At 38.9% G+C, this 13,659-nt stretch overlaps 1 protein-coding gene across 3 annotated transcripts in view; it reads left to right on the forward strand.

The window, feature by feature from the left end:
* lrsam1 (leucine rich repeat and sterile alpha motif containing 1) overlaps positions 1–2,123 on the forward strand; it is a 28,706-nt gene extending 26,583 nt beyond the window's left edge. For 2 of the 3 annotated variants that reach the window (XM_041969510.1, XM_041969512.1), the window contains exon 25: positions 268–2,123. In XM_041969510.1, coding sequence (XP_041825444.1) covers positions 268–390 — 123 coding nt within the window. In that variant the 3' untranslated portion in view covers positions 391–2,123. The remainder of the gene's footprint in view (positions 1–267) is intronic. The other variant, XM_041969511.1, reaches the window with a different exon arrangement.
* The last annotated feature ends 11,536 nt before the right edge of the window (positions 2,124–13,659 follow it).

Raw genomic sequence — 13,659 nt, forward strand, 5'->3', positions numbered from 1 at the left:
TGGATTGGATGTATTTAGACATGGACGGATTTAAACCATTATTTATATTAGTACATACATTTAATGCTGGTGTTATTTGTATTTTCACATAAATTTCTTAATTTATTCCTTTGTGGCATTTCTATAATCGTCTGTAATCTAATTTGGTTAACGTAAACAAAACATTTGTGAAAATCCACACAGGTGAAGAAGTGGTGTTTAGTGGTACTCTGACATCAGTGGGATGGTGGTTTTTCCTTCCTGATGTGTTGTGGTTCCTCTGTCCAGTCTCAGGTGGTGTTCCTGCCCTGCGGCCACGTCTGCTGCTGTCAGGTCTGCAGCGGTGCGTTGCAGAACTGCCCTCTATGCCGCAGCAACATCTCCCAGCGCATACGCCTCTACCACACCTAGACCTGCTGCACCTCTTATTCATGCATGATGGTAAAGCTGCTGTGAGTAAACTTTGTCATGTATTAAAAAACTTTTAAAAAGTTTTTAAAGCGCTGAGCCACTTTCCTGTATTAACCAGACTATACTCTGTGATGAATATACAGCAACGGGCTTCAGTAGAGATATTTTTAGGGATTTTTTTCTCTCTGCTGTCATTATTGTATGTTCTTGTCATGTTTTTTAATAGCTTTTATTTGTCTTACAAACAACAACCAACAGACGGGTACCAGTCACTGTTCTCTGCTTCTAAACATTTACTTATAATTTTTGCCTTTCTGTTTTAAATCTCTTCTTTTCATAAAAACATTTGTCAGCATCGACAGCCAAAGTAGCATGAGTCTAATTAAAATCATGTATTAATTGCTGCAGCCTGTGATGGACTGGCGACCGTCCAGGTGGACCTGCTCTCACCTGCTAATTTCTGGGATAGGCTCCAGCTTCCCCGCAACCCTGAATTGGACTAAGCGGTACAGAGAACGAGTGAATGGATGGATAATTGCAGCAACATCTTGCTACCACTGCTGGCTGACGCTGCATTTCTCTGCCTGTCCTAGATTCATTTCTAGGAGTTTGTCAGAAGTAATTAGATTATTGTAATAATCAGATCTGTAGCGTCTACATCCACCTCTGAAATATAACATCCTATAAACCCTGGTCTACACGTTCCAGTCCGTTATCGGATTACTACTTACATAGAGACATGACTTGGCTGCTGAAGTGGGAGCTAATAAGCTGCTAAACAAGACCAGGTGTGAATGTTTGACTTTGTTTATTCTCCAAATTCCTGCAGCTGCAGGTCAGCTTGTTTTTCTAGTGTTCTGCTCACGTTGGGACGACGTCACCTCCCACTTTTTAATGGAAGACATTAATAAGACTGAAGTGACACAGTGAAGATGAGGCTCCTTCTGAGTCTTGTATGTGTGTATAACAGCAGGGATGAGCAGAAACAACAAACTGCTCAGAATCTGCTGAAGATTTTCTGATGCAGTTGTTTGTTGTGCTGATATTTGAGAGAGTTTACGAAGAGGCCTGGCGAAACATTTTACATAACACAAAAGTTGTGAATGCTGCAGACATTTACAGGAACATCTCTGGAACGTTTCAGGGCTCCTGTGTGTCAGGAAACACTGGGCCTTAAGGTTCACAAAGCTGAACTAAAAGAGCTGCAGATACTTCCAATAAAGACTTATATCAGTTTGAGACATAGCGTCTCTCCAGCTGCAAGTATAAACATAAATCATTTTATTCACTGAGAAATATGAAAGAATTTAGTGTAAGTCCAGTACTATTTATTATTATTATTATTATACTATTTATTACCAGGTGGAGTGCTCCTTTACACCTGTAGCACTGGATTATCCTGGATGATGTAATCCATGACTCGTGTCCTGTCTAGCAGTTTTAAAGAAAAGGATCTGGTCCAAAGGTTCACCTCTGGCGTTAAGCCCAGCAGGTCGAGGGTCTTCAACAAAAAAAATGCCCATGTTTTGACGTCTGTGTGTCTTTTCTCATCTCTGAAACCTTTCTTCCCACTCTCATCTGTTTGTTCTTCTGTATGGTTTATGAAGTGATGACACATTACTGCTGTTAAACTCTTATCAAACGCTTTCACCACTTCAGCATATTTCAAGAAAATATCAACCACTGTACATAAATCTGCTTCATGTAAGAGAATAAACATTTCATGTTATCAGATAATGTGATATAAATACGTCTCTTGTTTTTGTTGATGAGGATGTGCACCGTTTATATACACTGACGTCTGGAAACGCATCAAAAGTTTTATTTGGAGTTGAACATATAGTCAAAGGCTACAAAGACAGTATCCTAATACTTTCATTGTGATATCTGGAAACTTGAACGTCTCCCTCTCTGCAACATTACCCACATTTCAACAGTTTGTCAGCTGCTCCACCAGAGAAAATGCCATGTTGGACTTGTGCATTAAAATGCATCCATCTCCTCTGTCCTGCCGGCTTTAGGAAGATCATAATCTGATAATAATATTAATAACCTGGTTGCTGACTACACTCCGCGGTCGACCGCCAACGACAAGACGCTGCTGGCGGCAGATTTAGTGAAGTCTGTGCAGCCCTCCCCAAACCATTACTGACCCACTGTCGAACTGGGCATGTTGGAGGATGTTGCAGGCAGCAGAACGTTCTCCACAGCCTCTCCAGACTCTCTTAAATCTGTGCTCAATGTGAACCTGCTCTTATCTGTGACAAGCACAGGGTGCCAATCAGGCTGTACGATGTTGGGCTATGAGCACAGGCTCTGACATGCTCCTTTTCTTCCTTCTAGCACAGAGGAGCAGACACACTAATGGTCCACATCTCTTGGCCTGTCTCCTCCCTGTTATTGATAATGATGTTATGCTCGAGCCCGTCTGCTCGATGAGTGAAGACCTGCGGCATTTCCTTCACACAGCGAGGATGGATCAGTCTGTCACTGAAGCTGCTCTCCAGAGCAGACAGGGCGTCCTGCAGGTGGGACTCATGGTCCAGCATGGAGGCCGATTTTGCCAGGACCGTTTTGTCACCTGCCTCCTGCACTGAGTTTGACACTTCAGCACTGATTTAAACACCCCTAATTTCCACTGGGTGTGCATGCGCTGCCTTACGGCTGTGCCACAGCCTCTGCTGCTGTTCGTGGCCGTTTTAGTCAATGCTTTGGTTCCCACCGGGCGCATCACTGTTCTGACAGTCGATGAGCAACAGCACAAAGCAACATGATGGGGCGTTGCAAATGTCTGCTAAAGGTAAATGTCACTTTAATTCTGCACAAAACTGAGTAATAATAATTGTTGTAATATTAGAATTATTTCAAGATATCTGTCCTCTGGGCAGATTGGTATAACTCCAAAAAGATGACAGTCAGCAAGACGTGGTATCCCACAGCAAAAGTTTTTCATCGGTCCTTGTGAATCGGACAATAAACGAGGTAAAGACATCTAAACAATTAATCCATGTCAGTCTGTATGAAGTTGTGAAAGAGAACATATGTCACAGCTAACATTTTTTGGATTTTTTTCTTTTTTTTTTGTTTTTCTGTTTTACATTTTTTTAAGACGGTAATATTTTATTTTGGTTCCAGCGCATGTGGAGTTGTTGCAGGTATAGTGGAGAGCCCACAGTCTTTATAGCTGGAGGATAAATACATGAAGCTCATTTGGACCTCAGCAGACTGTCACATGCTGCTGGATGTGGAACATGAAACATTAAAGAATCCTATTAGGCCATGATAGCTAACCAGGATGCACCAAAGCAGCAACCAAACAAACAATATTTTTTGGAACTTGCTGTTTTTATATTGGACAAAGAAACACCAGATATTCTTTATCTCCTGTCTGTCTTTCTTTACAGGTGGTGCTAATGGTTCAGGATGGTCCATGTCGAAAGCATCATTTATCAAATCAGCTGTAAATTGCTGGTTTATTCACCACTTGATTCCTGAAATATCAATGTCAATATTCTGTTACAAAGATTCTAAGTGTTTATTGTCATTTGCCCAGTAAGGAAACAAGTTTCCCTGAACAATGAAATTCTTACTTTGCCGTCCGCACTGAATGCCATAAAGATTATAAAATAGAAGAAAAATAACTTAAAAAAACTAGATAGAAGATAAATATAAGATAAAAAATAATAAATCTAAAAAAAGTAATCTATGTACATAAATGTGCAGTGTGCTACATAAACTGATGTGCCACATTCAACAATGAATGCTTAGCTTTGCAAAAATGTCATGAGGTGGACAGTAAGATGCATGTGCAATATCTATTATAAGTAATAAGACACATAAAACAGTAAAGAATATTGCAGTTACTGTGTAAAAGTCAGTGTACAGGCGTTTGTGGTCCGTGACAGTAGAGCTAGAGACGGTGATGCATCTTTGGTGACATACCGAACTTCCTCAGCCTCCTCAGGAAGTCCAGCTGCTGCTGAGCTCTCTTCACCAGCTGTGTGGTGTTGAGTTTCCAGGTGAGGTCCTTGCTGATGTGAAACCCAGATATTTAAAGCGGCTCACCCTCTTCACTTCTGGCCAGTGGATAAGCAGTGGCTGGTGAGGGTTCCTCTCCTTCCTCATGTCCACTATCATCTCCTTGGTCTTGTCCATGTTGAGGGTGAGGTTGTTGTCCTCACACCATGTCACCAGAGAGGCCACCTCCATCCTGTAGGCCGCTTCGTCCCGCCAGCAATGTGTCCTATCACAGCAGTGTCGTCCACAAACTTCAGGATGGTGTTGTCTTGGTGGGAGGCCACACAGTCATGGGTGAACAGGGTGTAGAGGATGGGACTGAGGACACACCCCTGTGGTGTACCAGTGTTAGTGATGATGCTGGATGAAGTCCTGTTCCTGATGCTGACAGACTGAGGCCTGCCAGTCAGAAAGTCCTGGAGCCAGTCACAGAGGATGGATGTAGTCCCTGGGAGAACAGTTTGTGGGTGAGCTTGTGGGGGACGACCATACTGAACGCAGAGCTGTAGTCAGTAAAAACCATCTTTTGGGAGCAATTTGGAACTAAGTCCGTTTCTGTTCAGTTTATGGAGATGTTCAATAGACTGAAACATTTTAGAACGTCAATGTGATGCTTGGGGAGTTGGATTTTTTCTAGATCTTTTTCCTCATTTCCCAAATCTACATGTCCCAATTGAAGTTCTCACTGAGGCAAAAACATAAATAAATAAATAGATTTCAGTGTTTTGTTGATACTGTACTCATTTACAACCATTTTGGGGTTTCTGGGAGTCTGCTTCTCTGAAACAGCTGTGGCTTGTTGTGTTTGTTAGGTAATAAGGTTGGCACACAATATATAGCAATTAATAATTACCAGCACCATACAGGACTACAGCTGCTCCGCAACTCAAAATTAGGATAAAGCAAGTGTAAATAATGAATGGATGAAGTAGTCCAGACAACACCGAGGGGATGATGTTCCAAATTGTCCGACCAAAGTCACCCGATCAGGGCTGGAAGATGCTCCCGGAAAAGAGGTGCTGCATTCAGTCAGTTGCCCTCACGACGGTACTTGACCATCACTGCTATGAGTAAGAGTTTTAACCGTGTTAAAATGAGCTGATGGGGTGGTTGGGTTCCATGGAATTTAAGGTAGTCTCCACAATGGCTACCATAAATTATTTGTTCAGGAGCAGTAGGCAGGAACAGACATCCATCAATTTGTCACCTTTCCTTTCCCCATGGTTTATTTTTATCATTTCTTTATGCACACTGAAACTGATTTATTCACTGTATCGCCTAGGTCAGGTGAGCTTTTAATTAAACCAAGCTGTTACTCAGTGAGACATTTCCTTTTACATTCAAAGCAAAGCAAGTTATTTGTACAGCACAATTTAACACCATGGTGATTCAAAGGGCTTTACAAGGACATTAAAACATAAGAATATATGAAGCATAATTTAAAATAAAAACATGACAAAAAGGGAAGAACATGAACTAAACATGATCAAGTTTTTAAAAAAAATCCAGCTTAAGGGAGACAGTGACTTTTAACTAAAAACAATTGAAATGCAGCTGAGAGACACAGTAGTGTATGAAGGGGATCTTCGGTGTTGTCTGCATTATGTCTTTGACTTAAAGTACTGTCCATACTGCTGGGACATTGCATGCTACTACACGGCTGGCTTTAATAATTAGATGAAAGTAAGCCGTAACAACCTAATCATTTAACCTCACAAAAGTAAATTATAAGGACGGTTAGCAGTAAGAAATATAGAGGCTAATGAGAACCATCATGTCTGATCTTTAATGCTAATAAATGCTAGCTTGTTGGTTGAGATGAATATTTCCCTCCAAAAATGTATGAAATTATTGTGCTGGTTACACTTATTTAATCTATTGTCAAACATGACTTGATCATCACTTAAATCAACATTAACATAATAAAGCATTCAGTGACAAACGTGTATGTGCAGCAATAAAATGTTTATTTAGTTTTCACGCTCAGTAATCTGTTCGCTGCTGTCTGTTCTGTAGTAGAGGAAAACAGGACAGGGTTTGTTTGGAACTATTGGAGGCTCCATGACCCACGTGACCGCTCTTACAGCAAAGTCAACGGATGTCGTAACTCCGAGTATATCGAGGGCTCTGACATATACATGCTCGTCTCTGTGCTGTAGGCTTTGGCAAGCCAAAAGGGCCTAAATTTGCTACTCTATTGGCATGTTTGTAATAAAACAATGCCATTTTGTGGTGAAAAACGACGTAAAACGAGCCTGTTTTTTGTATTACATTAATTTCAGCCCCTTTTTTGTACAGCCACTAAAATTGAACAGTGATCATCCAATCACTAAAGAATAAGAGTAGACCAGTCCAGTTCATCACTGGTCTTTGCTGGAGGATTGTCTGCATTGTTTCAATAAGCCTGTCTGCTTGTGTGCTTACATCTCCAACCATATCCAAATGCACTGCCAGGTTACAGATTCGAATATAGATAAAAACTGTTATTCTTAACAATCCAGGCTTGTGCCCTTTTTTTTGTTGGGAATATTCACATTTGTTTTAATGCAACGAAGGAACAGAGGAAGCAGAGGGAGGATGCTGCTGGTAGAGAACTCAGGCTCCGCTCGATGACGGATTCTTATGCTCAATAAGACGAAGAAACGAGAGCAGAAAATGAAAGAAGTGTACAGGCTCAATTAGTAAAGGATCTTCAATCCAATACAACTTTATTTATAGTGCAATCTAAACATAGTTGACTAAAGTGCTACACACAGCCTTGGAATTAAAAGATATCGTAAATTTAAAAAGCAATAAAAGGTATAGTAACAGAACCACAGTTAAGACAATAAAACAATAAAAATAGAGTAAAATAAAATTAAAAATTCAACTCAAGCTGTGTTAAAGGCCAGTGGAAAAAAAGGTAAGTCTTAAGAGAGGATTTAAAAACAGGAAGTGACCCGGCCTGTCTAAGGTGCAGGGGCAGTGCATGCCAAAATTTGGGGCCAACAACTGAAAAGAAGTGATATCATCTGGATTTCGTCTTAGATTTAGGGACATTAGCAGTGATCTGCTGACCTGAGCGAACGTGCAAGGATGTAAGACTGGAGCAGGTCAGACAGATACTGTGGGGCGAGGCCATGTTGACATTTAAAAGCAAATAAAAGAATTTTAAAATTACTACGAAACGAAACAGGTAACCAGTGCAAAGACTGGTACCAGATAAAAGCCGAGCTGCAGCTTTCTGAATGAATTGCAGTTGGGCAAGAGTTGACTGACTGAGCCCAACATAAAGTGTGTCACAGGAATCTAAGCGATTTGTGATAAAAGCATGAATTAAAATCTCAAAATCAACATAATGAACAAACGACTTGACTTCAGACAATTGTCTAAGCTCAAAGAAGCAGGATTTCACAACAGCGCTAATTTGTGCATCAAACTTTAGAGCACTGTTCAGCTTCACGCCCAGGTTGGTCACCGCAGGCCTGAGGTGTTGTGGTTTCATTAACGCGTCACATTTTAAATGACAGAGTGATTGGTGTTTCCTAGCAGTAAATTGTTACATAATGCTGCAATACGTATAAGTTGGAACCCGTTTCATCAGGTAGTCATGCAGACACTCTTTGAGCTGATTCACATGTTCAGTATAGCCCACCAGTTGTACTTTAGTTACTGGAGCTCCACTGGGTCCTGGAATGAAGCTGAAATCAACTCTGAGCTCCACAAGGTTTGCCTGGTTCTTGGCTTTGATCAGGATTTCCTTCACTTGGTTTAGATCTGGAGCTGCAGCTGCAGCACCCTGCAGCTCCACATCAGCCACACTCAGCTCCCTCAGCACTGCTGCCGCGGCCTCCTCCAGGGATACAGAGGACAGACTGGACAGGACCAGGTCTGATGTCACCTCCAGGGAAAAAGGATTTCTGAGGCTCTGCTGGAAGCTAAGCTGGTACTCGGTGAAGGCGCCACTGGTTCTAATGAAGGTTAATAAATCTGAAGGAAGTTGAACTTTCTTTTGTTTTATCTTTTTGACCAGTTCATCAAGTTTTGCAGCTCCTGACTGCACCTTCTGATCAGGGCCCTCCAAGATGACCATAGCAGTGCCTCTAGTGATTTTGACCTCTGGATAAAGTGTAGCCATTTCTCCATCGAACTCTTCTTCCACCAGTTTAAACTGGTTCTCTACCACTGGCAGCTTGATGCATGCTGGAAAACTCTTGTCTAAGGTTGCAATCTTCTTCTTTACGTCTTCAGCCTCTCCCACCACCACAGCATAACCGCTCTCTGTGTACACCTTCATGTCATCAGTCAGAAAGGAGCAGTCCTGCAGCATCTTTTTCATTTTCTTTGCTTCAAACACATGATAACAGATGTAGGTCTCAGTAAAACTGATGAAGATCTGATCCACCTGTAGCTCCCATTCCTCTGCTGCACCACCAAAAGCTCCACCAGGTCCCTTCTCAATATCTCCCCTCACTACTGCCTCCTCTTCATCAAAGTCTAACACCAGCGTGCAGCCGATTGTTGAGAGCTGCTTGTGTAATATTTTGAATGCTTTAGGGTTGTCTCTCAGGTAGTACATGAGGAAGACGTCCATTTTGAAAGTCTTCTCAAGACTTTTTGTGTTTCTTTTTGTAAATGTCTAAAAAAAGGAAACAATACAGAGAATTATGAGCCTATGCTCTAATAACAACCAAATTTATAAAACATACATAATAGACCAACTGCAGTCGATAGTCTATTTTGTGAAGTACTTTGTTATAATAGAATATGATATTATCAGAACAATGTTATGTACTTTTAATGCGCAACATTGTGATTATCACATTCTGACAAATAAAAGTTCCTTTTCTATGTCATTTTTTTCATTATATAAAACCAGTCAAATAACTACTGTAGTTTGTGCATTCATATAGGTATATAATGTGCTTTTCACATCTGGAAAAAACATCTATTAAATCAAATTAGCTAGAATCATGTTTTCTAAACTACAAATCCAGAAAATCAGGCCTGGCACTATTGGTGGGCCCCAGTGGGCAAGGCCCACCCACTCACAAGTCCAGCCCTCCCGTGCAGCCTTTTCATTTTAATTTAGATATTTTTCAATATGATTTTCATTTATAATTATTTAGCAGTTATTTTTAAAGTGGTACTTTATTATCAAACATAGAATCGGTTCCCTTATGTGCTTTTTGGCATTGAGAAAACTTGGAGATATTTGCAAGTTGTGTGTGTGTGTGTGTGTGTGTTAGTATATTTAATCTATGTTTGCATGTATTAAAGAACATAATGCGTTTTTAAGTCATTGCGATATTTGGTGCAAAGTCATTAACTAGCTTCAATAAAGTAGTAGCAGACTGATACCTTTGGACAATGGACATATGAAAATGATCCAATGATAACATGAAAAAAGGAGCAAGAATCAGCCACTTCCAGCAGTTTGGATGATTCCAGCATTGTGACAAAAGCCCCAACAAGAAAGCAACAGTTGCATTTGGGAATAAAATGGCTAAAATTCCATAACTTTAAAAAATAAATAAGTGTGAACACCTGCAAGTTTATGAGTTATCTTGATGTTTGCAAAATCATTCAACAACTTTTTCCATCAATTTAACTTTATCCCAAGAAACAATTAGTTTTTTTTCATAATCTTGTATCCAAATCTCATATAATCTTGAACATACAGTTAATGTTTGTCTAAAGACTTGTTATACTGCCCACACGAGGCTTGACCTTGTTAAAGTACATTTGATAAGACACTATATATTCAGTCCATTGATTATGCCTTCAAGCCAATCACATGAATTCCTCCTTGCTGTTTTAGAGCGATAATTAACGTTTAAACATGTATTCCTCTACTAAGAAGGGATGCATAGAAAGTGTTGGTAGTGTAAGTTACTGCAGTCTCTGCTGCATGCATGCTCCTGTAAAAATAGCACAATTAAAACAATCTGGTGTTTGTATACATAAGAAATTTGGTTTTAGTTAAACGAGTAAAAATATTTCTCATGATGGATTTATTTCAAATTATGCTATGCTGCTATGTCTTGACCTGACTTGCTGGCTCTCGTGTGCTGAACCATGTGCTTGTGGAACAGTTGGCTGGTCAACCTTATAGGTCTGTGCCCTCCTCACCCCTCTGGAGTCCATCTGCAACGTTGTTCAGATCGTACTTGGGTCTTTTGTCCTCAGGTTGAACCAAATTTCAACACATTTACATGGTATTCAAAGTCAGTGAACATGGGAATTATTAGATATGTTAATATACACATGTTAGCACTTCTAAGCACATCTAAACAAAGCACTGTTTTAACATGTTTGCCAAAATAAAGAAAGATAACTATAAGGTGCCACTAATCTCAGCTCCAGTGATCAACGAAACACCACGGCTAATATTAGTTGTCCCTAGGTTGGAAAAGTTATTGCTAGTGTTTTAGAACATAATAAGCCTTTGTATTTTTGTCTTTTATTTTATCTCTATTCAGTAATGATGTTTGTAAACTTCCTTGTCTTAAAAACAGCATTTTGAGGGGCGTGTGAAACGGCTGGAAATGAAAGAAGAATGTTGGCCATAATTTTAAAAAATGGATGAGGAGAAGATTCTATAGGGAAAATCATATTTTGGGAATTATTGTGCAGAATATTAGTTTAGAAAGTACCAGATTAAGTGAAAAGGCCAGCAATTGAAAGATGGAAGGTGGAGGTAACATTAGCAGACGGGGAAAGGGGTGGAAGAGGGAGCTAGAGGGTGAGTTAATATTCTGGTATGAAGCTTTTTCTCTGACAAGATTTTCACTGAATTATTTAGACATCAAGGTAGTAAAATGCTATTTGTTTCCTCGAATGCACTATTTTATTATCTTCTATTCATCACAACCTTAATTATGTCCTAATTAAGCACTTTGTGTTGCCTTTGGAAGGAAAAGCGCTTTATAAAGAAATAATTTGATTGAATTGATAATTTTTTTATTTGATTTAATATTGGATACTTGTCAGTATTTTATGCATTCAGCAGGGCATTGCAGGGAATTGAACCCTATCTCATTTCTGAGAGTACCATTACCATTGCCTTTTGCTTTTATTTATTTATTTATTTATTTATCTTTATTTATTTATTTATTTATTTATGTTATTTTATTTATTTATTTTTTTTTATTTATTTATTTATGTTATTTTATTTATTTATCTTTACTTATTTATTTATGTTATTTATTTTTATTTATTTATTTATGTTATTTTATTTATTTATTTATCTTTATTTATTTATTTATGTTATTTTATTTATTTATCTTTATTTATTTATTTATGTTATTTTATTTATTTATTTTTATTTATTTATTTATTTATGTTATTTTATTTATTTGTTCGGGGAGGGGGTGTGTTTTGTTTTTTGTTTTTTGTTTTAAATACCCTGTAACAGGCATGTTAACCTCAGGAAAGAAGCTACAGTCAGTTCTAGAACACTGAAATTCTAGAATCGTCTTTCATTCTAATTTTGGACACCTTGCTTTGTAATAGGCTTGTATCTTCAATAATCTATATATATAATCTATAATTATAAAATACTGAAAATATTTCAATATTTCATTAGATTTTCCAACCTTTGACTCAGTTCTCTTCAGATGAGACCATTTTTTCTCATTTATTCATTTATTAAAATGACTTTAGAGGTTGTTTTTAGTTGATACTTGGCTTCACTGGCCAAATCAACGAGCATGCGGAGAAGGAAGCTTTGAAGGATAAAGGAGGTAATTAAGTTAGACTTAAGGAACTGTACCTGCCTGAGGGTGTGTTGGAAAAGTTCTTGTCATACAGATTGTGCGCGTTTCTCTTTGATGTTTGCGATTCATGTTGTGTGATATTAGAATGTTTCCGGTCCTGAAGGAATGTAAAAGTTGTCCAGAGTCTATTTTCCTTGATAACAACAATAGCCAATTAGAGCGGCTGCAGACAGAGCTAACATCCATTTGGCACCAGGCCACCATCTTATCTGACATGTACCACCATCTAAAGGCTCCTCCTGCGTTTCAGTATTTTCCTGCAGAGTCTTGTATTTTTCCCTTTCACGCTGGTTCTTGAATAATGCTATCTCTTTCTTCATTTCTTCAAGTTGTTTCTTTAAATCTTCAACTGATTGTTGTAAGCTGTTTTGGATTGAATTCAGCCCATCTATCGTCTCTGTCAAAGAAACGATTTTCTCTTCTAGTTTTGTAACAAGCTTATCTCTTCCTGAAATACTTTCTGCTGCATATTTCCGTTCACACTGTTGATGTTTCATCGCACTTTCCATCTCGAATATATCACGGCTTGCTTTATTAAGCTCATTAGCAAGATTATCATTTGCCATAAGCAAGAACTTTTCATTGGTTTTATGAATTTCAAGGCTCTCTAACAAATCAAAATTTTCTTCAGTTGCTTTTTGCAGAAGAGATTTACTTTGCGATAAAACAGTTACCTGAGACATGAGATGCTTTTTTTCAGACTGTAAGTTTGAAATCTTTTGCTCAAGAAAAGCTATCTTTTCTTTGTCTTCATTCTTTTTTATATTAAGATCTTGTAGCTCCATCTCCATTTTAGAAACACTTGTCCTCAACTTATCATTTTCTTCTTGTCCTTGATGGTAAAATTTTTCAAATTGAGCTATCTCAGTAGAGACCTTCTTGTTTTCCCCTGCCAGTGTTTCTCTATAACATTTCTTTTCTTTTTCCAGGCCCCCCATTGTTAGTTCAGAACCATGCCATTTCTGCAACTTTTTTTTCAGTTTAACCAAGAAAATACTTTGTAAATCAGTATCCTTATTTAAATTGCCAGTGCAGACTTTATGTTCTATTTATATTGTATTGGTCAACTTGTGATGCAAAAATGGGCGTGTTTTGCTTTAATGTATGCTTTAATGCGTCATAGGGGGCGTCAGGGGGCGTGGCTTCATCACCTTCTCAGAAACTGATACTTGAGTTTGTAAAATTCCCTGTATAACCCTAGGGATGTGTTAATTAGTTCAAATGGCAACCACGTGGCTGAAAACATCTATTTTCCGGTATGTTTCTAAATACACATGGGGAAAACTTGTATCATGATAGTATTACAATTAGCCTGGAAATGTGATCCTGCCACAGATAAGTGAGTTTTCGCCGGGAGCAGGAGCTGCTGTGGTCCGCGGAGAAGAGGATGGCGGGTAAGGGAAATGAGGTATCAGGGAAAGTTGTCCGAAGGTTACAACTGCGACCTTTAGCGAACGTTAGGCGAACTTTCCGCGAACAACGTTCGCCAAGCGTC

This window comes from Melanotaenia boesemani, chromosome 19 (genome assembly GCF_017639745.1).
Source record: "Melanotaenia boesemani isolate fMelBoe1 chromosome 19, fMelBoe1.pri, whole genome shotgun sequence".
NCBI classification, from domain to species: domain Eukaryota; kingdom Metazoa; phylum Chordata; class Actinopteri; order Atheriniformes; family Melanotaeniidae; genus Melanotaenia; species Melanotaenia boesemani.